Source organism: Camelina sativa, chromosome 10, assembly GCF_000633955.1.
Source record: "Camelina sativa cultivar DH55 chromosome 10, Cs, whole genome shotgun sequence".
Classification (NCBI taxonomy): Eukaryota; Viridiplantae; Streptophyta; class Magnoliopsida; order Brassicales; family Brassicaceae; genus Camelina; species Camelina sativa.
Window position 1 is genome coordinate 16,003,122 of NC_025694.1, and position 27,871 is coordinate 16,030,992.

The 27,871-nt window shown below is 31.7% G+C and overlaps 2 protein-coding genes across 2 annotated transcripts; both read right to left on the reverse strand.

Annotated features, from left to right (window-relative positions):
- On the reverse strand, nucleotides 2,518–3,306 carry LOC104720427 (glutathione S-transferase T3-like). The gene has a single exon (XM_010438329.1). It carries the CDS (start codon nucleotides 3,304–3,306, stop codon nucleotides 2,518–2,520), a length of 789 nt encoding a protein of 262 aa, XP_010436631.1.
- Nucleotides 10,403–10,905, reverse strand: LOC104720428 (uncharacterized protein At4g04775-like). Its single transcript, XM_010438331.1, has 2 exons — nucleotides 10,726–10,905; nucleotides 10,403–10,657 (listed from the first exon to the last, which is right to left on the reverse strand). Exons 1-2 carry the CDS (start codon nucleotides 10,903–10,905, stop codon nucleotides 10,403–10,405), a joined length of 435 nt encoding a protein of 144 aa, XP_010436633.1.

A 27,871-nucleotide genomic window follows, 5' to 3' on the forward strand; every position in this document is an offset into this window, starting at 1 on the left:
TAAGATATAATAATATTAAACATATTACAATTATAAAAACTTTAAAAATAACATTTAAATTGCAAATTTAAATAACTTATACTACAATTCAAAATACAATACCAAATTTTTATGAAACAAAAAAACATTTTAAATAGAAAAAAAAACCAAACAAACATATTATTTAATTAATTAAAGCACACAAACATTTTATTTAATTAATACATAGTTTAATGTCCAAATTTATTCCATATATTCTCAATCAAATCCTCCTTAATTTATGATGTGCTTGTCTATCACGAATTCTTGTATGACCATCACCTAAATCCTCTAGATTTGAAGCATATTTACTGAAAACGTATGATCCGCAGAGGATCCGGTTCCATTTTCTTGTTGGAATTCTTGTTCATCATAGAGTGTGTATGAATTTCGTTCATCTTCGACAATCATATTATGGAGTATGAGACATGCTCTCATAATATATGCAATTTTACCCTTCGCCCATAAAAGAGATGAATTTTTAATCATGACGAATCTAGATTGTAGGACTCCAAATGCACACTCAACATCTTTTCGTGCACTTTCTTGACGTTCTACAAACAAACGATGTTTCGGGTGTTGTGGTTGTGGGATGGATTTAACAAATGTCGCCCATTCGGGATAAATACCATCCGTCAAATAGTAAGCCAAATTATACTCACTTTCGTTGACATAGTACGTAACTTCGGGAGCTCGACTGTAAATAATTTCATTAAATACTGGTGATTGATCAAGAACATTTAAATCGTTACAAGTACCTGGAGCTCCAAAAAATGCGTGTCATATCCAGAGATCTTGTGAAGCTACCACCTCCAAAAAAAATTTCGGTTTACAGGTGCCTCGTGAATACATTCCTTTCCAAACGGTTGGGCAATTTTTCCACTTCCAATGCATACAGTCGATGCTTCCAACCATCCCGGGAAAACCCCGCTGTTCTCCATAAAAGAGTAGCCTTTGAAGATCCTCTGTGTGGGTCGACGTAGGTATTCAGTGCCAAACAAGTCAACTATGCCGACGACAAAATGTTCCAAACATTTACAAGCAGTCGATTCAGCAAGACGTATATATTTGTCAACCGAGTCCGACCCAGTTCCATATGCTAATAGTATAATTGCTGCAGTACATTGTTGTAGCGGTGTTAAACCATTCCAGAAGGTTGCATCCTTTTTTGGTTGAAAATATGGAACTTCTTCACTGAGACGATTCACAATACGCAAGAGCAATGACTTGTTCATTCGAAACCGTCTGCGAAATTGCCTCTCTGTGTAATTCGGATTATCAGTAAAATAATCGTTCCACAAACGTTCGTGCCCTTCTTCCCGTTTTCTATCGATATATGTACGTTTATTCCTTTTGGCCGAAGTTTCCTCTTCAGCAACTTCAAATTGATTATTAAATTGCTCTTGAAAAAATTGGTTAAAACTATCATTATTTTGATCATAATGGTAGTGAAAATTGTTGGAAGAAGATGCCATAAGATGAACAAGAGAAAATGAAACAAGAAACAAAACTTGCAATGAGAACTTTGATTGTATGTCTTTGGTGAGAGAAGGAGTTTTTTGATTTTGATGAAATAAAATCTTGTATTACTTCTGATATATATAGAGGGCACATAACTCTTGTGATTCATCAAGTTGTATTTCAGACAAACACATGTGAACTTTGGTCTTCCTTACAAACAAAGACATGTGACTCTCTTTAAAACTACAATCCAAATACCAAAAAGCCTACACTCATACATTAGCTGATCACGGGTTCACTACTAGTTTCCTTCTCAAAAAGCCTAAACAAATTTACTTAGTAATCATGAGAAGTACCACTACCATAACCATCATACCAAACAAACAACAACTACCAATTCCATAGTCGTTTGAAACAATGGTCTCTTCTCTCGTGCCTCAGTAACAAGCCGCTCCAGGTTCACCAACCTCTGATCTGAATGGTTTTGATGGTCCTTGAGCTGGATCAGTTGGTCCTTGAGCTGGATCAGTTGGTCCTTGAGCTGGATCAGTTGTGTCTCATAATCAGGTAGTGGTTCAGCTTCGCGGCTCCACAGACTTGTATATCCAATCTCAGTTGATGGTTGCGGAGAATAGTAACAGGTCTCAGCCTCCTCTTCGGAACTATAGTCTAATGGGCTGTTTATTCCATAATCGTATATAGAGTCAAGTCCCATGTCTTCTTCAACCTGAAACGGAAAACACATATATAAGTTTCCAACTAATATATAACAATGAAAACAAAAACAAGTTTGTAACCAAACACCCGAGATTCATTAAAAACATAAGAGAACAAGTTGAACAATGTCACATATCTGATTCATAAACACACTAAGACAAACATAGTTAAAACAAACATAGTTAAAACATAGTTAAAACAAACATAGTTAAGTTAAAAAAAGTTCAGCCATTAGCTTCTTCTTTAGAGCTTTTTCATCTTCGTCTAGAGTTTCTTTTTTGGCAATGAGAGTTTCAAGAATGGACATCTTTTGGAGTTCTTTCATGCTCTCCAATCTTTCTGTTTTATCTCCCACATATGACTAAACTCTGCAGATGGTGCAGCCTTCTCTTTACCTTTGTTCCTTAATTTTTTCATTGCCTTTATGCCCGGAGGCCTGCTCTCGTGCTCACCAACGATAGAACCTGTAGATGGTGCAGCATCATCAGCTTTTCTTTTGTTAGAGCTGGTTGTCTTTGGAGTGGGGTTCATAGCCTCCAGGTTTACCCATTTCTGTTCATAGCGTAGCACATTCCAAGCATACTCCAAACCAAACTTCTTCTTGTACAAGTTAGTGTAGATTTGGTGAGCATTCTGCAGAATATCTAAATCGTTCATGCCACTAGCTTTCTCACTCTCTGCCTCTGCAAAAGCTCCACAGAACCTGCTCACTTCCTTACTGATTTTTTGCCATCTTTGTCTACAATGGTCAGGGTGCCTTGGCTCAGCACCACCAAGTAAATGACTACTTGATGCATAATAGTCTCCTATACGGATCCAAAAGGACCCTGCCTTTTGGCCAATCCCAACTATTGCATCCTTCGATGTGTTTAACCAACCGCTTATTAAGACTAAGTCATCTTGTGTGGACCATATCCTTCTCTTCCTACGCTGTTCTGCTGTCTCTTCTGATTGACTAGGAGCTTGACTCGGCTGTGAACTAGTTTGTGAACTAAAAGCAGGGATTTGAGAGGAACCAATGTTTGCATTGGGAGCAAAGCTGTCATATGGGAAGTTAAGAAGGCTAAAGTAGGATTGAGATTGACTGTTAATGGTATTGTTTGATTTCATAGCAATCAGATTTAAACAAGGAAGAAGCTGAGGCAGAGATATTATTGGAAAGTTATTAGAGATTGGTTAAGAAAGAAGCAAATAAGATAGATGATAGAAGAGAAGTAAAAGATATGAGAGATTGAGTATTTGGGTCGGATGTAATATAGAGAAGTTAAGAAGATCATTAAATCAAAAGTTTGGTGTTGTTAGAGACTTTTAATTCTAAATAACCATTACCTACTTCAGTCAAATCAGACGTAAATAAAGGTCATTGAGTGTTTTTTATATGTAAACCAAGACATTCATATTATTCAGTTTTAAAAGTTTTGTTATGTAAACCAAGACATTCATATTATTCATTACCTACTCAACTAGTTTTGTTAAAGCATTCATATTATTCAGTTTTAAAAGTTTTAAAAGTTTCAAAGCTTTCATAGAAATTAGTTTTAAAGTTTTAAGACAACTCAAACATAAAAAGCAAGACTACAATCAAAACTTATCCGTGAATAACCACTTATACGAGAACATGACCAGATGATATCAAGTTAGATACTGAGACATAGAAAGCAAAACTAAGTGACACTAAATTCACAACAACTCAATTATATTATACAAGACATAAACCAATCAAACATCCGAGACCATCACAAAACAATTCTGAGAAACTCATTACACAATCAAACAACAAACAACACTTAACAAGCCACTACAATCAAATAAAATCTGTGAATAAACACTTATACACTACTACACAAACCACAACACCACTCAAATCAGGAAACCAACCTTGCATTACATATAGTGACTGTGACTTACCTTTTAGTTTCGAGAAAATGCAGGTTTGTTGATGGTTATCCGATTTAATTTTCCCTGGTTAATCTCACCTACAAGCCTCAGAAACAAAGCAAAATCGATTAATGTTCATCAGTGTTAAGGTTGATTTCAAATACAACATACAACACTCGGAATTCAGTCATACATCCTGGAAGCTCACTCAAAAACCTATATTGATTAATCAAAACCTTTAATTGACAGATGAGACGAAACCCTATACCATGTTACTAAACCCAAACCTAATTCACAGATTTCAATTTAACCCTAAATCAATGAAACATCGAAGAAACATTGACTAACAGAGGAAACGACGGGTCTACCTTGTCTATATTGCCTTCAAATCACCGGACATATGAATCGACAAAAGAAGAGAATTTTAACAGATTTATCGGAAAATCTATGTAAAGATCAATTTCTACATGGAAGAGCTCTCGATTTTGGTGTTTTAATGGCCGGAATACAAACCTTAGTCGGCGAAGATGGTGACCACGAAGCTTTCGCCGTTTTGGAGAGAAACTTCGAAAACCTAGATGCGATTTCGAACAGAAGGAAAAATGAAAAAATTTCTCCTTTGCAAAAAAAAATCAACCAATAGCGGACTGCCACGTCGTAATAGAACTGGGCCAAAATCTGTTCCAATTGAAGATCCAAAAACATGTTCTATTGGCACTTTTCAATATATTTTTCATTTTATTGGGCTAAGAACACCCAAACTGTTCTGCCAATGCAGATGGCCTAACTTGAGATTTCTAAATATAATTTTTAATACACATTTCTAATTTTTTTTTAGGTTTTTTCTTTAAATAAAATGTCAAATCACATTTCAAAAAAAAAATTATATTAGGAGTTTTTTAGATTAAGATGAAAGTAAAGTAAAAAGGCAAAGCATACTGATTTAAAATAGAATTTTTGTTTTTGTCAAACCCTTTGTTTTCATTCATTCAAGAACACAAATACAAGTAAAATGTTCTTGATTTAACTTGAGTTTTTTTAGATGTAAAATGGAATTTAACTTTTAGATTTAATCGGGAATTTTAGATTTAAGTAAAGTGTGAAGAGGACAAGGGTTCTGAATCTTACCTTTTTCACAATAAGTGAATCTTACCTTCCCCAATTTTTTTTAGAAACCCTACGGCGCAGATCTTCGCTCTTCAACCATTTTTTTTTTTAAATTCTCGTTCATTTTCCCACCATAATTTTGTTAAAATAAGTATATTGGTCCAATATTTACCCAAATACAGTACAATCTAAAACTCGAAGATATTATCAGATTATTATAAGGTCGACCAAATTTGAAAACATTGATTGATTATACGTAGTGTGTCTTTAATAAATGAAAATCTGATAGAGAAAGAAAAAAAACAAAAAAAGAGTTTCAGAGGTACTTTTTTTTCCTGTTTTTGTGAAACCTTTATTAATCTTCTCACAACTTCTTTTACAAAAATGTAACAAAATTTGGTCTATTATTACGAGGAAAGGAAATGTATTTGGGAGGTAAGGGGACCTCTCTCTCTTATAAGTTATAACAACTGAGGTAAAGGGGGACCTCTCTCTCTCTCCAACTCTGCTGCCATCAAATTAGATTAGTGTTTTAGTGTGGAAACACGTCCTATTTCCCCCTCATAACTATGACATCAAATTACTTTTACGCAGAACTTAAACCTCGTCCTATGGATCCTCCTGGAAACTATTGTAAACCTATATCCCCGCAATTTTGTAGTTTTCATGCCATTTCTCCTCTAAAGTATTAGATATCATCTATTCGCCCATGAGCGTGGGTTAATACGGTTTACTGTTGGTTTATTATTTGCTCGACCAACTAATAATCCCGTTTAACCGGCTAAACCCAATTTCAATCCGATTACAACCCTATTAAAAGACTAAACCAGTAATAACCAAAGACAAAAACCCCAAATCGATCTTTCCTCTCATTTAACCCTAGTTTCAAAACCCCCAAATTGATTTATCTCTCTCTCGAAGAACCCTAAAAACAAAACCCCCAATTCGATTTCTCATTTCGTTTCTCTTATTCATTCGCTCGACAATGGATTTAATCCTCTCAGAAGATAATCCTCCTGTAGAAAGAGATCACGATTCAGAGGCTGAAGATCGAGATGAATCTTTTGTCGACATGCTTGCGAAAAACTTTACCGAAGACGAACAATCGATCCGTCACGATGTGTACCCAGAAACCAACGACAACGCTGAAGGTCGTGAAGATGATGGTCAAGTGAGAATGCGAACACCCATTATTCGTGGTGATGGGATTATGTACAAAGGCCAAAAATTCTACAATGGAATCTCGCTCAAGGAGTGTGTCACCGACTATGCACTGCTAACAGGTTACAATTTGAAGCAGTACAGGTATGATAGAGATGCAATTGGGTTTAAATGTGTTGGTGCTAAGGGAAAATGTGGGTTTCAAGTGTATGCTGCATCTCTCGGTGATGATCCTTTCTGGAGGATTACGGTGTACAAGGATAAACATATATGTATCCCTAATGGAGAGTGTGAGATGTTTACGGTCCCAGTGATAGCTATCATATTTCTTGATAAGATTAGGGAAGAATCATAATATTACATGCATGCGAAGATGGAAAAGATTGTTATGGAGAAGTGGAAGATATCAATTACTAGGCCTCAATGTCAAGCTGCTAGGAGGAAGGCATTGGGATGGATCTCGTCGGAGTATGATACTCAGTTTGCACGTCTCCGAGATTATGGTGCTGAGATTATGGAATCAAATCCAGGTTCTGTTGTGGATGTTGATACCGTGAAGAATGATGCTGGTGAGGATGTCTTTAACCGGTTTTATGTCTGTTTTGATGTTCTTAAAATAACATGGAAAGCTAGTTGTAGACCAATCATAGGAGTTGATGGATGCTTCTTAAAAGAAAAGAATAAAGGGCAGTTATTGGCGACATTAGGCAGAGATGCATGCAATGCTATATATCCAATAGCATGGAGCGTTGTTCAAGTTGAGAACACTGATAACTGTCAATGGTTTGTGAATAGGTTAGATTGATCTAGACTTAGGTGATGGAGATGGTTACATTATCATGTCCGATTGGCAAAAGGTATGTGTTTTGTATATGTTAAATAATCAACTCGTTTGATAAAGCTCTAGTATAATCATGTTTTTTCTGTTTCATGGGTTGATAAAAGCTGTTGAGTTGGAGCTACCAAAGGTGGAGCATCGAAAATGTGTTAACATTTATGGGAACCTAAAGAAGAGTCATCCTAACAAAAAACTTCTGAAGAAACACCTCTTAGAACACCTAAATGAAGCGATATGGTTTCAACATGTAACTCCTAAATATGCTTTTGTTACATGGCTGGCGGTGAAGAACAGACTCACAACAGGGGAGAGAATGAAAAATTGGAAAGGTCATTGTCAACACCAGCTGTGTGTTCTGCAAACATCCGATGGAGACAAGAGAACACCTATTTTTCCTATGTCCATTTTTAAAACAGGTCTGGGAGGCACTAGTCCATGGGCTCCTCTCTGACAATTTCACCTTCTGCTGGGAGGAGATCATCTCCTTGATCGTTGGCAACAAGTTGGATAAAACAACAAGGTTTTTGTTGGGATACACTTTCCAAAACACAATACACTCTGTTTGGAGAGAGAGAAACGATAGACGTCATGGGGAACAACCTTCAATGGTAGAGAAGCTGGTGAAACTAATAGACAAAAATGTTTGTAATAGATTGAGTACTATGGAAGGAGGGGGACAAGGCTTTAAGCTTGGTTTTGCAGCGAGATTATACTAATTTTTGGTTTTGTTCTAATGTTTAAGAAAGAGTAAACACAAGCATTGTAAAACGTTTATTTTTATTTTAAATATAATTTAATATTAGATTCAAAAAAAAAAAAAAACACCTCTGAGATCTGGCTTGGAGCTACAATACCACAGAGTATGAACAGAACTTGGAGAGGATACACGAATACGACTCAAAGGTGTATGAAGATGTTCTGAAGACAAAACCGAAGACTTGGTGCAAGGCCTTCCACAAGCTTGGAAATTACTGTGAAGATGTTGAGAATAACTCCATAGAGTCCTTCAACAATACCATCAACAAGGCAAGAGAAAAGCCATTTGTGGCTATGTTAGAGATGGTTAGAAAGCTTGCCATGGTGAGGATTGCTAAATGGTATGCCATCTCTCATGATCACAAAGGTTAGTATTTTAATTACTATATGTGGTATGCATATGAATCATTATTATCGATTAACATTTTTTTCATTTCTGTGTTAGGCATCTGTACTCCTTATGTCAAACGGTTCCTTGCTAAAGAACATGAGAAAAATTCTGAGTGCTTTGTGAGTCCTACCACCAATGGGATGTATGAAGTCCAGCTGGGTTATGACAAGTATATAGTTTCTTTAAGAACAATGAGGTGTACCTGCATGAAGTATCAAATCTGTGGAATTTCCTGTGAACATGCATATGGAGTTATTCTTACGAAAACACTGGAACCTGAAGATTATGTGTGCCAATGGTTCAGAACTGCTAAATGGCAGCAGAATTACCAAGACGGCTTGATTCCACAAAGAGGTCCACGCTTTTGGCCTTCCACCGGAGGTAATGATGTGCATGCACCACCTTCTAAGGAGGATAACAACACTAAGGCAGACAAGAAGATGAAGAAGGGGGTTAATAAATCGCCTACCAAGAAGAAACCAAAAGAGAAGAAAAGGATCATGCACTGTGGGATTTGTGGTGCAGCTGACCATAACCGTAGGTTCCACCAGAAGCAAAATGCAACGCAAGTTAGTATTATGTTATGGTTATGATTCGGATTATGGTTTGATTTGTGTTGGGTCGAATTATGGTTTAACACAAGTTGTTGGTTTTACCTGTAGGCTACTCAAGGTGAACCTTCTCAAGGGACTTTGACTCAAAAGAACTAATGGTAGAAGTACAAGGAGGAGTAGGAGTATGAGTAGAAGGAATTATGACAAGAGTTTTTTAATAAATCTACCACATTCCAAAACTTATCTTATGATTTTTACCACATTGTTTACTTCTTTCAAGCAATACCACAAGTTACAAGTATAAAGACGAACATAACCCTTCTGAGTTCTTTTCCCTTTTATTTGTTTTATATTATTTCTTGTCCTGTCTTTTGTCTTTTTATGTTCTTTCCAATTTCAAATTAAATCAACGAACTATTTTTATTCATTAATTGTCCTATATATTTTCATATTCTTATGTTGAAGCTGTGTGATGCACCCTTTGGTGGACAAGTTCTGATGGACCAGATCCAGTAAACTAAAGCTGGTGGACCAATTCCGATTGACCTGGATCCAACTTGTCCACCTTTACTATATAATTATATTTCAAACTAGTACAACACAAGCCATAATAAAACTTTGTATTTAAGTGTAATCAAGTGAAAATTGTCCATAAACAACAAACCAACTTGTCTACCAAAAAACAGATCAACTTGTCTACCGACTCAAACAAGCAGGAACTTGTATACATATTAGTCAATAACAACTTATCCAAAAAATTGGAACTTGTCCATCACAATGAACTTGTCCATCGAACTTGATAACTTGTCTAACAAATTAATATCTTCTCTATAAATTTATCAAAAGTAATTTGTCTATCGGGAATTTGACTTGTCTACCATAAATTGATATTATCTACACACTCAATTAATGCTCTCATTTATGTTATTATTGTATATACAGATCTCTTTTCTTTTGACCAGCGTTTCTTTTTTTTACCACAATAAATATCAATTCAATTATAGTATCACAATAAATGCTAAGTCAGACATCGTACAATCTAACTATTTGTTCAGTTTTGTGCTCATCATATACAGGAGGGTATATTCGACATTTCCAATGCCATTTGTGGTATAATGGAAAAGGGATTTTGGATTGTGGTAGAATTGGAAAGTTTTAAATCCAATGTGGTAGAACTAATTAAATTCCCTTATGACAATGCTATGAAAGAGAATCACAAGGAGGACTGGTCTGTTTTTGTATGAATGGTCTTATTGTGATGGAACCTTATTGATGTATTTTGGTCTCGGTGAACCTAATTGATGTCTTTTGTTACTTTGGAACCTTATTGGTGTCTTCTGTTAATGGTGAACCTATGTAAGTGTCTTAGAACCATAATGTCAGTTATTTTGGATCCTCTTTCTCTCATCCATTACAAACACAAAATACATAACAACCAACCAAACATGACCATACAACCAACCAAATATGATCATAAAACCAACTTTCTCATGATCATTCAACCTTATTAATGTTAGTAGCTCATACTGCTATTTTAAATAGACCAAACATGATCATACAGCCAAAAACTATCACAACTATCATCATTTTCATCCTTGATCTCAATTCTGATTTTGCATCTTCAACCCTCTCAAATAGCTCTTTCTCAAGCTCCATTTTCATCTTCTTCTCAATCTCCATTTCCATTTGTAGTTTTACAGTGTGAAGAGTCACATAATCTACCTCATCCAACAGTGCCTCATCGACCCACTTGAAGATGCGGTCATCATTCATAAGCTATCAACCACCATCACAACAATGAGACAAATTCAACATATCACAAAGGTATATAGTCACATATGTACCTTTTTTGCAGCTGCATACCCACAGCGAAAGTATCGTCGACATGGATTTGTCTCCGATTTCGAATTTTTGGCCACGATCACTTCTCCAATCCAACATCTCTTAGGCACACCAACAACTTTACCTCGTCCTCCCTCTTGGACATTTGATGCACAACTCGAAGCTCCAGAAACATTGCTCATGATTTCCAGAACTTAATTTACGAGAATTTGATTTTTTAGGATTTATACATTCAACATTTGGGGATCTTCGTTTTAAGAAGAAGAACATCAATCGGATCGGGTTGTAATTTTTACTCGGGTTTTAAACTTGTTTCAAACCGGGTTTAGGAGGATTTCTATCTGGTTAATTTCGAAAACCGCTGAAACCCAGATTAGGGGGAAATGACATGAAAACTATAAAACCACGGGGCTATAGGTTTACAATAGTTTCCAGGGGGTCCATAGGACGAAGTTTAAGTTCTGCGTAGAAGTAATATGATGTCATAGTCAGGGCCGGTGATAGGCATGTGCAACAAGTGCATTTGCACTGGGACTATATCAAAATTACATGTATTTTAAGACCAAAAAAAATATTTTCATAAACATTTTATATGTAATTAAGTTCCATTTTTCAAAAATGAACTGGGACTTTAACCATTTTTGCGATTCTTACGCCGGCCCTGGCCATTGTTATGGGGGATATAGGACATGTTTCCGTTTTAGTGTAGGTTGTCATTTTTAAGATGTTTATTATTTATTAGTATTATTTGTAAATCTAATAATCCCATATTTTTAACATCATGTGAGAATTACAGAAGGAAAGGGGGGGGGACCATTTATAACATTAAATTATGGGAAAATTAGAAAAAAGGAGCTTTTTCCAAACATTTGGCCATCTACACCTTTTTTTGAAGATTGTCAATTGTGACGAAAATGCCCCTACTAATAGATATAGTGAAGTTTTTAGGAGTTTAAACTAAAAAACAAACAGTAAACTCATGTTAGAATACAACTGTGCAAAAAAAAAGTTTTGAAAAAAAAATGGTTTGAGTGTCAAAAATCAGTTTGTAAATTGATGATTTCTGGTCTAAATTGTTCAGAAAAGACTTTCTATAATTTTTTTCAAGTTGTGAAACGTTTAGATTATTCATTCTACAGTTTGTACATGTTGTACGAAGTTTAGACAGAAAATTTGTTCTAAAAACTTCAGAAACTGAATTTTGTATGTTCTACCAAATTAAGAATATGTATTCTACATTTTCTTCATTCTACATCAATTCAGAATATATTTTCTACGTTTTACCCTGTATAATAAAAGAAGTAGAAGATATATCATAATCATTTTATAATTTATAATCTGTAAAACTTAGAATACTCTAGAAATAGAAACAAAATAAACTAAATAAGGAAAGTGAATATTTTTTGAATAATCGTAATTTATGGTTACGATTCTGTATTTATTTTTTAGATATGTTCTAATATATTTTAGAATGTGTATTTTAAATTATTTAGAAGAAAGACAAAAACAGGAAAAATTGACATTCGACATAAATTATGATATCATGATCGGTTGTTTACCATCTATTCAACATTCCAGAAAAATTCCACTTAACTGTTTATGATGCAAATCTACGTTACTCCAAACTTCTCCAGACTTGTCTACAGACTTCACCAGACCTCTCCAGACTTCTCCAGACTTGTCTACAAATTTCAGCAGACTTTTCCAGACTTCACCAGACTTGTCTGCAGACTTCACCAGACTACTTCAGACTTCACCATCAATGAATTTCTGAACTGCTTAAGACCCTTTGTGTTGTTTGTTTGTTTCAAAGATAACACCATCAAGAAATTTCAAAACACATGAGTATCTACGTTGTGATTCATGAATTTAAAAATAAATCAGACCTTATGTACTGATCAACCATTATAAACACAAAATTCATTAGAATATCAATAAAAATAAAAGCGATATAACTAATGAAAAATAAAAGTGTAAAGACACTAAAAAATTAGCCAAGGTCTACAAACTCAGAAGTATACTTCTGCTATCCAAAGACCGACTGCCAACTTCAAACGAGCAAACTTGGTGTTTTCATCGTCAATCAAATCAAATGGTAGATTACGTATGTGACACTCAATATACTTCAGGGCATAAACTCCACAATCACAATTTGAGCGATTTAATTTAGATGCCATAAGTCGCTTAGGATAACTAATTTCCATCTCTGCCGAATAAAATAAAAGATGAGTTAGCATGAATTAGCCACAACTGAAATAAATCATAACAAAAATCAACAAAGATATTAGAAAATTAAATACTAAAGATTACTAAAAGTATGATTTAAGAACAAGAAAACTCTGATTATTAATCTTTTAAAGACAAAAATACACTAACAAATTGAGAATTAAACAAAATTAGACTTAAGGATCTTAGTTTAATCTTAGAAAATGATAACTTTCATATAAGATATACACTTGTTTCAGTTTCTTCTACGCATACACAACTACATACTACAATAGTAGGAGGATCCAAGCCTAAGAAAAAAGCTACTAACTTTGATGTAAGATTCTAACATGAACATCAACCGCAGGAATGGTAACCACCTTCCAAACTAAGATTTCAAGATCCAAAATCATAAAATTTATTAACTCCAATACTAATATTCAGCTCTAGAACAACCATTATATACAACGAAGCCTAATAACTTCCAATTCATGCGCATACGAATGGAAGAAGCCATCATAAAAACACTCTGGTTTTAAAAACACATGATTTGTACATAGAAAATAAGAAAAAAAAACAGAGCGACGAAACTAAATGTTGCGATTTGGGCATGTGTTAGTTCAGGTTTGTACATGAACTTAATCTACGAGTGGGCAAGAAACATCTCTTTTAATCACGAAATCATAATAATCAACATGCAAAAATTGAAATCGAATAAGAAAAAATTGGGTTGAAATCTGGGTTGAAATGGAGTGAACAAATTGACATAATCTCAAGAAACGAACCCAACATAACAATCAACATGAAAAAAAATCCAGAAATCTACATACCTAATTCATGGAGAAATGGATCAATGGTGAAGATGGAGATGTGGTGAGATGGTGAAGACGGTGAAGAAGAGGAGACGGCGGAGGATGGTGATGGAGAGACACGACGGAATACGGTGACGATGGAGAGACGGCGGAAGATGGTGACGATGGAGAGAGACGCTGCTGGCTAAGGAGAAGATGGAGAGAGACGGCGGTAAGATTAAAGATGGAGGAGAGAGACGACGGTGAAAAGTTAAGGGTTTCGTTTTCTTCTATTTTTTTGCCTACCCAAATTTTTTAATATTTTTCATAAACGCCTAATATCCCAATAAAATTGATAGTTTCCTAATTTGATTTATTTAAAATCTACAAATTAAATCTGAATTTGTAATTGATATACAAATTTAATCTGAATATATAATTTAGGATATTATTGACTTTTAATTACATCCTAAAACCTATTTAACCAAACTCTTTTAAAAAAAGTATAGATGGACAAAGTTTTTTAAAAAGCTCATTTTTCTAATTTTCCCTTAGATTATAGACTAAAACAAAAAAAAATGCGTACCACAAGTCAAAAAGAAAACTGTCACGTAAGTTTTTGCCTGTTTCCTTTCCTTAATCATCAATACAGTAACTTTTAGCCTCAAAGATTATTTATCACAAGTCACGAAATATGAAATATTATTCTTATTGGGGTAAAATAAATATATACGTTGAGATATTTTAAAATAAATATATACGTTGAGAATAATACACAGTCACAGATGCATAAAATTAGCTGAACAGTTCAAAAGTAAAAAATAACCATATGAAGCGATATGTGGCATGTCGAAATTTATGTTCGCATGTGACAATGTTACTTAAATTGTGTATATATTGTCATATAGTTTTGTAAAACGAAACATGTTTTCTTTTTCCTGAAACAAAAATAAAATAAAATTAATGTTATAAGTTATAACCCCTATGTGAAATGTCTGCATGCATTTGTGTAGATTCCATTTAATAATAAATTAGATCGAAAAGACAGAGAATATATATATATATAATATGTATACAAACTAGATTTTAATCCGCGGTACACCGCGGAACATTTTTTTTTTAAAATAATAATATTTTAATTCTTTTGTTTTTATATTTTGTTTGTTTTGTTTAATTAAATAATAATTTTGTTTGGATTGTCAATTATTAGAATAATAATAGGGGAAATAAATATATAACTATGTAATGTATAAGCTATTATCGGATTAAATCAAAATTTTATCAATGATTGAATTGTTTTACAAAATTTTAGTTAAATTACTCTGATTTAATATGTCTAATATTCTTATATTAGTGGTATTGACCAAATAATTAAATGAAGATTTAACCCGTGTTTCAAAATCGAATTAATAATATTTTATATTTATACTAATGTTAATTAAAATCGTCATGTTAATAACATGTCCCGCTATATAACAACAAACAATCATATTAGTGGTTTAACCCGTGTTTCAAAACCGTCATATTAGTGGTTTTGGTTGTGTGTTGTGTTTCGTTTGTGAAGTTGATATTTATACATGGAAAATGCTTGATGTGCAAGAAGTTTACGATCCGTAGCAATAAAAGAGAGATTTTAGTCTTTTCCTATTTGAGTTGATAACATTATCGCAGAATAATATTCAGTTTCTTAACACGGTATATACTATATTAAATGTTTTTCATGATGATAAAGTTAAATATACTTGATTATTGAGTTTCTAAAAGTTGGGTTCTCGTTTTTATGAACTTTATTAATGTTATAATAATTATTGCGATTGTAATCATTTGTTACTCAAACTCAGCAGTGTCATTTAAATTTAAGAGATCATACAGTCTCTAAAAATCTATTAAAATAGGTTTGGAGATTTTTATGGGATTAAAAATTTAATGCGTAGAGTTGTGTTTGGAAACATCAGAAAGTATAGATGGTGTCAAGCTTATTATGACAATAAGTGTAAATAAATTTGTTCGATTAAAATAGTTCCATTAAATGAGTTTCCAGAAATTGTTATTTTAGGAAAATAGTTAGGGATTAATATTGTAAATAAAACAAATTAAATAATCAAAACTTCAAAGGAATAACACAAAATATATTTCAAAAATAATAATATAGATAGAACAAAATGGTAAATTCAATATGTACCAGAACAACATTTAATCAGATTCGTTGTGTATATATATAATAAGCCTAACACTAACACACAAATATAAAACCCATATGGCTCTATCCAACTTTTCGCTTCCTCTGATTCCTAAGTCTAGCCTAGAGTATTTCCGAAACTTGTAGCTACCTTAACCCCATCACGCTCTCTTAAGTCCAGCTTAAGCCACGTGAAGCAACTCCACAAGATGCTTCTCTTCTCGGCGTCTCCCACAGTGGCTGGGATCGGGGTCTTGGCACGCTACAATGTAGTTGTTGTAGATTTGGAGCATGGACCCGGTAGCGTTAGTGAGGCTTTGCATTGTATCCGTGCGGTGAAGGCGGCTGATTCTTCTAGTGTAATTCGTGTGCCGGAGGTGACTTCGGCGTGGGCTAAGAAAGCCTTGGACGTTGGACCTGACCGAATCATGTTTCCTAAAATAGAAAATGCAAAAGATAGACTTATTGTCCTTAAAGATAGACTTGAAAAAAACAAAAATGGATATCCCGATTAGTATTAGTATTTTTTTATTTTTTTTTAAAATTAAATCATTAATTAAATACCAAGAGAGACTTCTCATTATGTAGGTGTCAGGTAATTTTTGTTTTGTTTTCTTGTCTGGTTTCACCAACCAATGTTAGTGCCCTAAGCCAAATTTCAAAACATGCTTTCTATATACAAAAAAAAAAACATATTTTTTATACCCAAAAAGAAAAAAGTTTTCATATACTATTAAAAATCATAAACAACAGTAATTTATACAGTTGATATTCAATAATATTTTTAAATTTAAAAAACAAACGAAAATCCATCTTTCTTTGTTGAAGAAGGAAAAAAAAAGCTCACAAATTGTCTTAAGTACAAAATTGTTTAATGATAAAAATACTTAATAAAATTTAGTGTAAAAACAGTGGATTTTAATAGACTTTTTAAAATCCATGATTGAATAACATATGATTTGTAATTTGCACACAAATCACTTAAAATGTCAAGTTGAATACACCCTCCTAAGTGTTCAAAAAAAAAAAATTCTTTTAATTTTTTCCTTTTAACTCTTTTTAACATTTATCTATTTTATATAATTTGCAAATTATTCTTTGAATATTAATTGGGATGGTAAAATTATTTCCCAGTAAGAATGATATATTATAGTAAACTTTATTTAAATATAATATTCATAATAAATATATATGTATAACTTTAGCCAAAAGTAGACATTTGTACTTTGTATGCACACTTGTTTGGGTTTTGATTCATGCAAATATATTGAGTTACTTAGAGAATGAAAATATTATGCAGAAGTTAGGAAATAGTGTGCAAAGTTTAAGCAAAACTATTGCAATTTATGTGAAGAAGTTCAAAATGATTGTTTTGCAAACTATTGTATATTAATAGAAATAATTAATTTATTATTTGATTGTTTATTCGATGAGAAAAACATTGCCGTAAGTGGAAGTAGAAATAATCAACAGAAATGTTATTTTTCTTACACCAAATTTCAAAATTCATTTGAGTGGATAAAATGAAAGCCAAAACTCAATATTGCAACAGATTTAGATCAAACAAAGAAGAAAAACACATAGATTATACTTGTTAATAAGTAAAACCTACAAATTGTTTAAGTTTAAAATGGTTTGTATAATGACTTTGCCAATCTAGTTCTATAATCTGTCGTTGACAAAAATATTTATAATTTAAAACATATTTTCAGTACACTAATTAGAGGATTTGAGATTTTGTAGATTTGAATTGCCAAATTAGTCTTCAATTATCCATTATTTAAACATATTTCTAAAATAATTGGTATAATGTGGTCATTACATATTTGCTCATATATAGTCTAACAAGAATATGCACTAATCCCCTATATAATAAAACGTAAGCACACAACATTTTCTTGTATACTATATAATTTTAATAAGCTGGTTACAAATATGTTATAGATTAAGTTTTATATTATTTGTATAGTCTGGATTTATTGTTTCCAAAAATCTTAAAGAGAATATTCTAAAGAATTATTTGATATCATCTAACTTACTATATAAATTTATTTTATTAAATTATTCATCAAATAAAATCCTTTGATGTCTAGCTTAACATTTTAATTTGTTAATTATCATTATACTTCACCTCTCATTTTTATATATGAGTCTAATTTTGTGAAACAAATAAATTATCATATCATTTATTATAATAAAAAAATAGTTATATTTCCAGATATACCATAAGTTGAATTTTTAAAACAAATATAAATGATTCAATCTATAAAATATTCAAGTTTTATTATATTATTCTTTAAAAATAATATATATTGAAGTAATTGTTTTTACTAAGTAACGGGTCAAAATTTGAATATTTAAATTCAATTTCATACTTTTTTGAATTTTATAATTTTATATAATATAATAATAATTAAATAATTTATTTTAAAACATTTCTAAAATATTGAAACTTGATATTAAAGTTTAAAACTATAAACACTCTAAATTGGTTTGTTATAGCATTGTCAATAATATGTCACTATAATATGAAAGAATTTCAAAAAACCAAATCTATAAAAACAAAAAGTATAACAATATATTAATTTATTCATAATATAAAAACTCATTTTATGAAAACCAAATTTACAAAATTATGTCTTATAATGACATTCAAGTCATGAGGTAGAATATACATTGTTGAAATAACTTCACATTACATAAACTAATACAACATATTAAAATAGAAAATATACAACATATTAAACTTATCTAGAATCATTAACAATATAAAACTTACAAAATAAGTGTCTTTTTCAAGTCATCATATTTAGCATTTGATTTTAATGTATAATATTTTATCCAAAAAAAACTTTTAAAAACAATTACATAAGTTATATTTTATAAAAAAAATTACAATATAAATAAAATGAATTTCAACCCGTGCTCTACCACGGGTCTTAATCTAGTATGTGCTTTAAAACTAAACACACACAATTATTTTGTCGTATCCAAATTAAACTCTACTAATATAGACTAAATCAAATTTACACTAATAACCATATCATACCAAAATTACAGAATTTACAATTACTAATTAATTAGTATACATCAAATATTAATATATCAATCTATATTAACATTTTTGAAGTATATTTTGTGTTATGCCCTTGAAGTTTAACTTATTTAATTTGTTTTTTTGCAACATTAACCCCTCCAGATTTTCCTAAAATAACTTTTCTACTTAATTAATCTCTACAGATTTTCCTAAACTAACATTTCGAATTAACTCAATTAATGGAACTATAGGAATGGTTCAAATTTATTAATGCTTATTGCCATACACAGCATGACACCATCATTTAAGAGATCAAGAATAAATGCTCAAAACTTATTTAATACATATTTATGATATGTTTAATGTAAATCGACCCACTTTGAGAAACAAAAGATTACAACCTCAAAGATTATTATGACGTAGATAACGTCCTTAAACATGAGAACCAAAATTAAGGAAATTACATTTTAGCAAATATATAACTGTGTAAGCAAGAAATACATTTATTTCTGTACATATCTCCTTTAGAAACTAAATATAGCTCTGCAATATTCTCACAACTTCATTAGACACACAGAAAAATCTCGTGTTTATTGTTAAGGATCGTTTGGCACCTTGCTTTGCAAGCATTTATTCAATTATAAATATCAACTTCAAAAGAGAAACACAACACCCACAACCAAAACCTACATCCGCATAGCTAAACACAAGATGGTAAACCTTTTGCATTAATTCAAAATTGCCATATATATTTTTAGATTTTTTGCTTGCTTACCAATATATTCTCGATCTCATATCACATCTAATTTTACCATCTTCAAAGAACTATATAAATAACGTCTTAATAGCAATACGACAATGCATCAATTCATACACTTAAAGTAACCTTCCCGGTTGAGACACTTGATTTGGTTTTGGCGATAAACAGGTGCACATTTATTCCTTTATTAATTTCTTGGTACAAAATGTTTATGCTTTCTTTATTTCATCTCTAATATCCTTATTTTCTTATTTTAGATGGTTTAAAATCCATTTATTTGAAAAAAAAAGAGTGGTTTCACGTGAACATGCAGCCTTCCAGTTAGTGGATAATCAAAATATTTTTTGTTTGATTTATTTCATATCTACACTAATTTTTTGTTTTGGACTCCATGTAGTTATGTACTTATGTCACAAATGCATGTTGAGAAAGAAAGCAATCTGAGTTTAGCACACGGTGAGTTGCTCACCTTTCTAAGTATCCTCTTTATATTTATTATTGTATATATACTGTCATTTTGCACTTACCAAGCTTTTCGGTTTTTGGTACACCCCAGGATTTTGCTTTGATCCATTTGTATATCTTTTCAAACAATTGGGAGTAAATTAAAGGGGCCTATGTTGAGGCCACAAAGGAGGAAAATATGTTGGAGGAGGAGAGAGGAAAGAGATGAGTTTGGCGAAGTTGTTCAAAGTTTTTGTTGAATGATAATTGTTTAATTGATTCCAAAGTGACTATTAAATGCTCTATGTACTTTGTATTGATTTAAAAGAGTAATATGTGAGCATGATTAATCATGTAATTTATATGATAATTTAGGATTTTTTTCTTGTAACTAGACTAATATTTTATTGTATATGTATTAAAGGGTCGAATCTAAAAATAGTAAATAAAGTTGATTTAATTACGACTGTAAAAAACAAATTATTTTGTGTGGTAAATGGGTGAAATTCTATAATTAACATTCAAAATACAATTATACAATATAAACACAAAAAAAGAAAAAAATAATAAATAAATATAAAAAATTGTCCCGCAGTATACCGCGAGTTAAAATCTAGTAGTAATTAATATATTTGGCTAGTGTATATGTTTTTCTAATTAAAAAATATTGCATGGAGTCATTTAATTGGATCAGATTTCAAATACGTTATCTCTATCATAAATTATACGACTAGATTAAGAATTACATTTAGCAATTTTCTGACTAGAGAGTTATGGAAAGAAAATCATAAGTCAAACATAAATATGACTTTGTAAACGTGGTTGGACAACTTTTGTAAATAATCTCATGACTTCCTTCTTTGTTTTTTATATAGATGCTATGGTTGATTTCTATAGCTTATAATATTATCTTTTCTTTTATTTTTATATATTTATTTCCAATTTATCAATTTACAATATTTGATCTCTTTCTTTTTATGTTCATTTTTTTTTTATGATCTAAACATAGAAATATCTGATCTCTTTCTTTTTATATTATACGTAAACATAAAGAGATGCCATTACCAGAAAAGATAAGACAAAGAAGCTACGTTTAGATCATAGACAAATATTTCTATGTTTGCGTGTATATTATTATTATTATACATGTCACATAAGTTTGTACGTACCATGATGCTCAAAGGAGCTGCGAAAACACAAACGGAAAAGCCGACGCAAATCCCTCCAAGGACTTTCTCACGGTTCGATCCTTTGGTTAAGAGCTCACGAACAAGAATAATAGCAGCAAAACCCAAGAAATTCAAGAGCCCAAGAACCTTCAAAGTTGATATCTGCAAAGTCGTTGTTGATATATATATCATCATTAGAGAAACACCTAAACCTTTTTTTTTTTGTAATATATATAAGTGCATGTTTTTAATAAACGAAAAGAAATGGTAAAGGTTTAAAACGTACTCTAGCTTTCTTGTTAGCATAAGTGATGAAGAGGATGATGTAGATGGTTTCGATTAAGCACCCCACAGCGTTTATGGTTATGAGAAGGAAGCCTGCTCCATCTTTTTGCATAGCGTAGTAAATCCATAGCATCGCGCTAAAGAGCGCTGACACGTAGGGAAGTGATTCAAAACCTTTAATCGTTTTTTTCTTGCAGATTCTTACAAAAGTTGGCCTGAAAATAGTAATATCCAAAACATTTTTTTTTATTATGAGAAAAGAAAAAGAAACAAAGAGTGTTTGAGATAGATGATGCTTACACTGGTGCCATGAAAACAATGAATGATATGATGTTGCCGGCAAAAATACATATTTCAAAGATAGTACAGTTAAATTTTATATGCACTTACTAATAATAGTTACAGGATATATAATAGTTGTATACAATTATAATTTTATATAACTTTGATGTTTGTTTATGAATGCTTGATGATACTTACCTTACCCATGATTCTAAATGTAACTGCCAATACGTTGTGAGTTAGAGCCATTGTAGACTTGTAGGTATTTTGTGAATGAGCGAGCTCTTCAAGTATCTTTATGAGTATCTGAAATGATCTGATCCGTTTTTTTAATAATTAATAATAATAATATAAATAACTATGACTAGTGGTCCCATACCCACTAGCCACCTAACCACAATCACAAACAACAGAGGAATAACAATACCAATTTAATAACCAACTGAACCAATAATCCAATATTAATCCATAATAGAATAACCAACAACCAATCCTAACCATTTCAATGTCAAACAACAGGAAACTAAGGAACCAGCAACCTAATAAGTTCTAAAGACCTAACTCTAGCAACCTAGCAATGCCAGACAACATCCAATCGAGTTCCTAGAACATCTTCCTCTTCATTGCCTTGATTCCACGATCACACTTTGCCTTTACCTGCACCACAAACACAAATTGAGATACATGAGTATTTGATAAATACTATCAAATACTTAGTGAGGCAATCCTCCCATCTACTGGGCTATACATATAAGCAATAAGATCTCTCATGCCACAAACAACAACAATAAAACAAACCAGGAACATGAACAAGTGACCCGACACGATCCGGTTACTGTCAGAATTGTGTCGACCGACAATGGACATCTGGTGTCGACCAACACCACTTGGGTGTCGACCAACACCTGCTCGACACCCCCGAAACCCTAACGGTGTCAACCGACACCTCCACATGGTGTCGACCGACACTCGCTAAGTTTCCGAGCTGTCCTCGCGTTAGTGTCGAGCAGTGATTTCCTTCGAACAGAACCTCCGAATCTCGCCTCCAAACTTCTCCTCTTCGTCCCACACAATCCCAGGAACAAATCCAAGCCTCAGGAGCTACGAAAAACTCACAAACAACCAAACAACACACAATATCACAGAAACAGAGATCTTAGCTTAGATAAGCCATGGTCATGCACTTACCTTAGCCAACAAAGATATCTAAGCCTAAAGGACGAAGCTATCACCACAGAAACCTTCCCACCACGTTCCTAGCCTTGGATCTTCACTCTCACAGCAAGATCTTCCCAAAAATGCCTTCAAATCTCACAAACTCTCACAAGAACTCTTAGAAACTGTTTTCTCCTCTTTCTCTCTCAAAAACAACAAACGGCGACCAAGAAAAAAATAAAACACGACCTAGGTCATTTTCCCATTTAAATATCTCGGTTCACTAGTTTTTTCTAAACCAAACCGGTCCAAATCGATAATTAAATCAATCTGGTCGAAACAGAAATAAGTGGTTTCGACCGACACCACATGAGTGTCGATCGACACCCACCTCAAAACGCAGAGTTTTGGTTCGCGGACGTTACGGTATCGAAAAAAATTAATATGCCAAACCTTGGTTTTTATTATTCGTAAGTCATTTAAGTGACCTTTCTTTTTCCTTTAAACCAAATTAATATAAATAAATGAGCTTTTAATATAGGTTTTAAACTTGTTGGTAATTAATTTATGTTACTTTAGCATGACCAATAAAACAAACCATTGATCGGCTGATAGCTTTCTAGCTAACCATTGAAACATATAATATTAAATCTGATGGTTATCTTTCGTCACTGTATGCATGTTCCAGTATATATTTACCAGGACACAAACTATAGCTAAATTAGTACCTACGTTTTGTGAACTATTCCAAACTTTGCATGGTAATTAAAAGAATACCACAAACACTCCACACCAATTCCCTTCCCCGTCTAGTAGAGCACCTCGAGCTAATCTAAACCTACTAATTAATACCCACTTACTATAAAGTTTGGTGATAAAAATGAAATAAAATAATAATAGTACTAGACATGTTTGTACGATAATACCGTAAATTATTTTACAAATATATGTCTACAATAGAATATCTAAGTGTTATGGTTTCACTTCATATTCATTTTTTGATATCTTACGATACTTGAACTGCATGGTGATCATAATCTCCATCCCCAAATTTTCTGACGCTTCTTCTCACCAAACTATATATATACTAGAAAGAATGAAAAGTTGAATAATTAGGTGGAAGTCGTCTACTAATCAGATATTCAAACTATATCGCCATCATATCAATTCTTTAAGTTACCAAATGTTTTCCCTTAGCTTAGCTATTTTATTTCATGATGTTGAGACTTGAGATCTAGCTATTATTCTTTTGAAATTTAAGAATCTATTCTAAGTTTCTAACATATATTCTTTTACCCTATGTAGTATGTAACATTACATGTCATGGTCCATCCTATCATCTTATAAATTATAATACTCCACTTGCCGAACCACTTGAAATCTACTCTAGAAATATATTTGTAGACCTACAATTGTTAAAATATAAGTAATTGACAATTTGACATAAATACAATTTTGGTGATAAAAACATTAGTACAAATGTGATAGGAGTTTAAACTGTGTTTAAAGATTGTATCATTCGATCGTAATTATAACCTATCTCAGTTATGTTCAAGTTATATGCTCATAAACATATAAAAATTGATCAAATGTTAACTTTGAATTAGTGGCATTTCAAATTCAATACGGCTTTTATAGAGAAGAACTGACTACTAGAAAGAAATCAAAAGAAAACTAAAAGTGTTCGAGAAATTTTGGATAAAGATTCAACTAATTTTATGGACGTGGATGTATCATTCGAAGTTGTTGAGCTACAATCTGAGAGAGAACTTAATTTGACGTCAATTTTTTATAGATATATCAATGTTCTATTCTCCACTAAAACTTATCCGTAAGATCACATCCATACTTGAATACTTCAACACAAGCACACCGAATTTAAAACTTAGTGTAGAAGTATGTTCTTAAGGTCGAGTCATTGTCACTTTCAGACAAAATTATTTAACGTTGGTCGGATTCTTTTTCTCTTTCTTTTTATAGTGGCCACCATAACACATCACCTATAAGTCCATTGACCTTGATGTCTACGTTGTTCGATGCCATAATAATCTCATTAACAAATTTGTTAAACTAAAAAGTTTTTATTTTACAATATGGACGATTAAGGGCGGTTGGCTCAGCATTCGGAATAAATTCAACTGATCAGAAACATGACATGTCTTCCTTTTTTCGTTTGTTTTTCTTTTTTTCTCTGTTTTTATTTTGGTATAAATTATATACATTTTACAAACCCACGAATGAATAAAAATTAAATATAAAGAGAAAATTAATTTTCGAAACGAATAATGAGATAATTTTTTAAAATTTTCGTGTATAATTAACTTAAAGTACTTAACTGCTAAAACCAATGCCACAAAACCTCGTTAACTAAGAACTTTTGAGATTATCCAAATTGTTGCTGTATATATAATTGCGCCTTTGATTGTAGATAATTCATAAAGTAAAAAAAAATGTATAGCCATGTTTTTGTTACTAACAATCGTGACTAAAAATTTATTTTTCACGAATTAACCACTACCATAATTAGTAGCAACTTCATGACCATTTAGCCACGAAATAATTACGAATACAACATGTGACAACATTTGTCACAAAATAGCGACGAATGATCGAGTGACTAAATAGACATGATAGTATTAGTGGCTAAACCGTGATGCCCACTAACCATTATTTTTTTTTCGTGTCCCATTCACTGAACTGTCCATCCAATGACCGGAAAAGTGTGATGGCTATACACAGTCACGAAAATCTTTCGTAAGTAAATGGTGACTAAGGCCTTGCCACCAATTTTTTTCTGGTAATTTTGTGGCTATCCCATCAAATTATGTTTATTATATTTTATTATATCAGAAAATTAGTGTTACTAAATCATATAGAAACTGATATTAATAAATCATAAAATTGTTATCAAAAATTCATTAAAATTAAATAATTATTTTTAACCAGGTTTACTTGGTTTGGGTGGACTAACCCAAATAATTTTCCTCCATCCCAGCACAGTACAATGAAAAGCTTAAATTAAATCACTTAAATTGAATCATAAAACTAAATGATACAAATTTAAATTACTTATTTATAATTGATACAAAAATTAAAAATGTAACATCATTTGCAATAACCGATGCCGTTTTAATTTGTGTGGCATCAATTGATTAAAACTGATGTAAATAAAAATTAATTTGTATCACTTTTACATATTGATATATATATATATATATATATAAATTTACATATTGATATATATGTATAAATTTACATCACTTAAATAATTGATTTATTTATAAATTTATATTAACATCACTTAAGAAAATGATATATGACTTACATCACTATTTAGTGATACTGATAAATATACTAATTACATAAGAAAAAAAATGTATCGGTTCTTATAAAACTGGTAATTTAGCATCATTTTTTATGGTTTGACATCACTTTTTTTATAATTGCTGAACCAAAAAAAAATCCTTTTCTTTATAATTATTTTTAAAAATTTTATCTCCCTAATTTACTATTTTGTTGGAAACAGAATATCCATTTTCCCACGATTAAGTGAATCAAATTACAAATTTTCCTAAAAAATAGAATCCTAACTTTTCCTAAATATCTCTAGAAATCTATGTTACCTTTGCACTATTTAATCCTAACAGTTTTTTATTCCTTTTTAATATAACTTCTTCGTCGGTTCTTCTTCTTCATTTCATCTATTTCTTTCTTTTATCAATATACTGTACTTTATTATAACTTTGTAGTGATTTGTCCTTTGTATGCCATCCAAATGCACCCGAGAAGAACAAAACCCCAAAACAATAGAACATAAAACCATGTCATCAAGTCGCCGTGAGGAATTGTTGGAGGTGAAGAAGTTGGAGTCGCCAGTTCTCGGTTTACCCCTAATTAAGAAGATCGTAGAAAACATCCCAAACAAATGTCAATGGTGTAAAATTCTCAGTCTAAGGTGTTACATTTCACAAAGCTTTTGTTACCATGACGTTGAAGAAGGGTGAGACAGACCGTGAGAAGGATAAAAACATAAAGCACAATGTAAATATCTTTTAGATGATGTCAATTAATATTTCTAGATTATGAGGCTTAGAAGGAGCTGAGCTGGCGTGATGGAGATAGAGACAATGTCTCTTTTTGGATTTTCAACATGAGATTCAAGGCTATGGTGAATTAAGAATAAAATTAGCTTATGATTGTGGGATTTGTTTTTGATTTTCAAACGATGTATCCATGTTTTCTATGAAATTTAATTTTTAATATTATTTTATTTATAATTATTGATTATTGAAAACTGCAAAATTATTATAATTGTTTTGAAACTGACACAAAATTTATCGATTAATTATATTTGATTTAAAATTTTAATTGTAAAATATAGAATTATTTGAATCATTTATTAAAACTGATATTATAATATTAACATCAGCTATATAGAATTGACATAAATATTTAACATCACTTACTCTAACCGAAACAAATACTAAAATCATTTATATTAACTGATGCAAAATTAGTATCATTTTTTGTAATTGATACATAATAACTTCAATTACAATAATCAATACAAATATTTGTTTCAACCGATTCATCAACAAAATGTAAATCATTCATTAAAGTGATGCAGAATATTTTTGCATCATTTAAATATGATGCAAAATATAAAATAAATGATGTAATATCACACTTTTTTGTAGTGGCAGTTAATTTCTCACAATTCCACCAATTAATTTAGTTTCCCGGCTAAATGAAAATTTTGGCTAAATAGTAATTTTAAGAGTATTATTATATAATACTTTTTCTTCTTCTTCATTTATATCACCACCACACTTAAAAAAAGA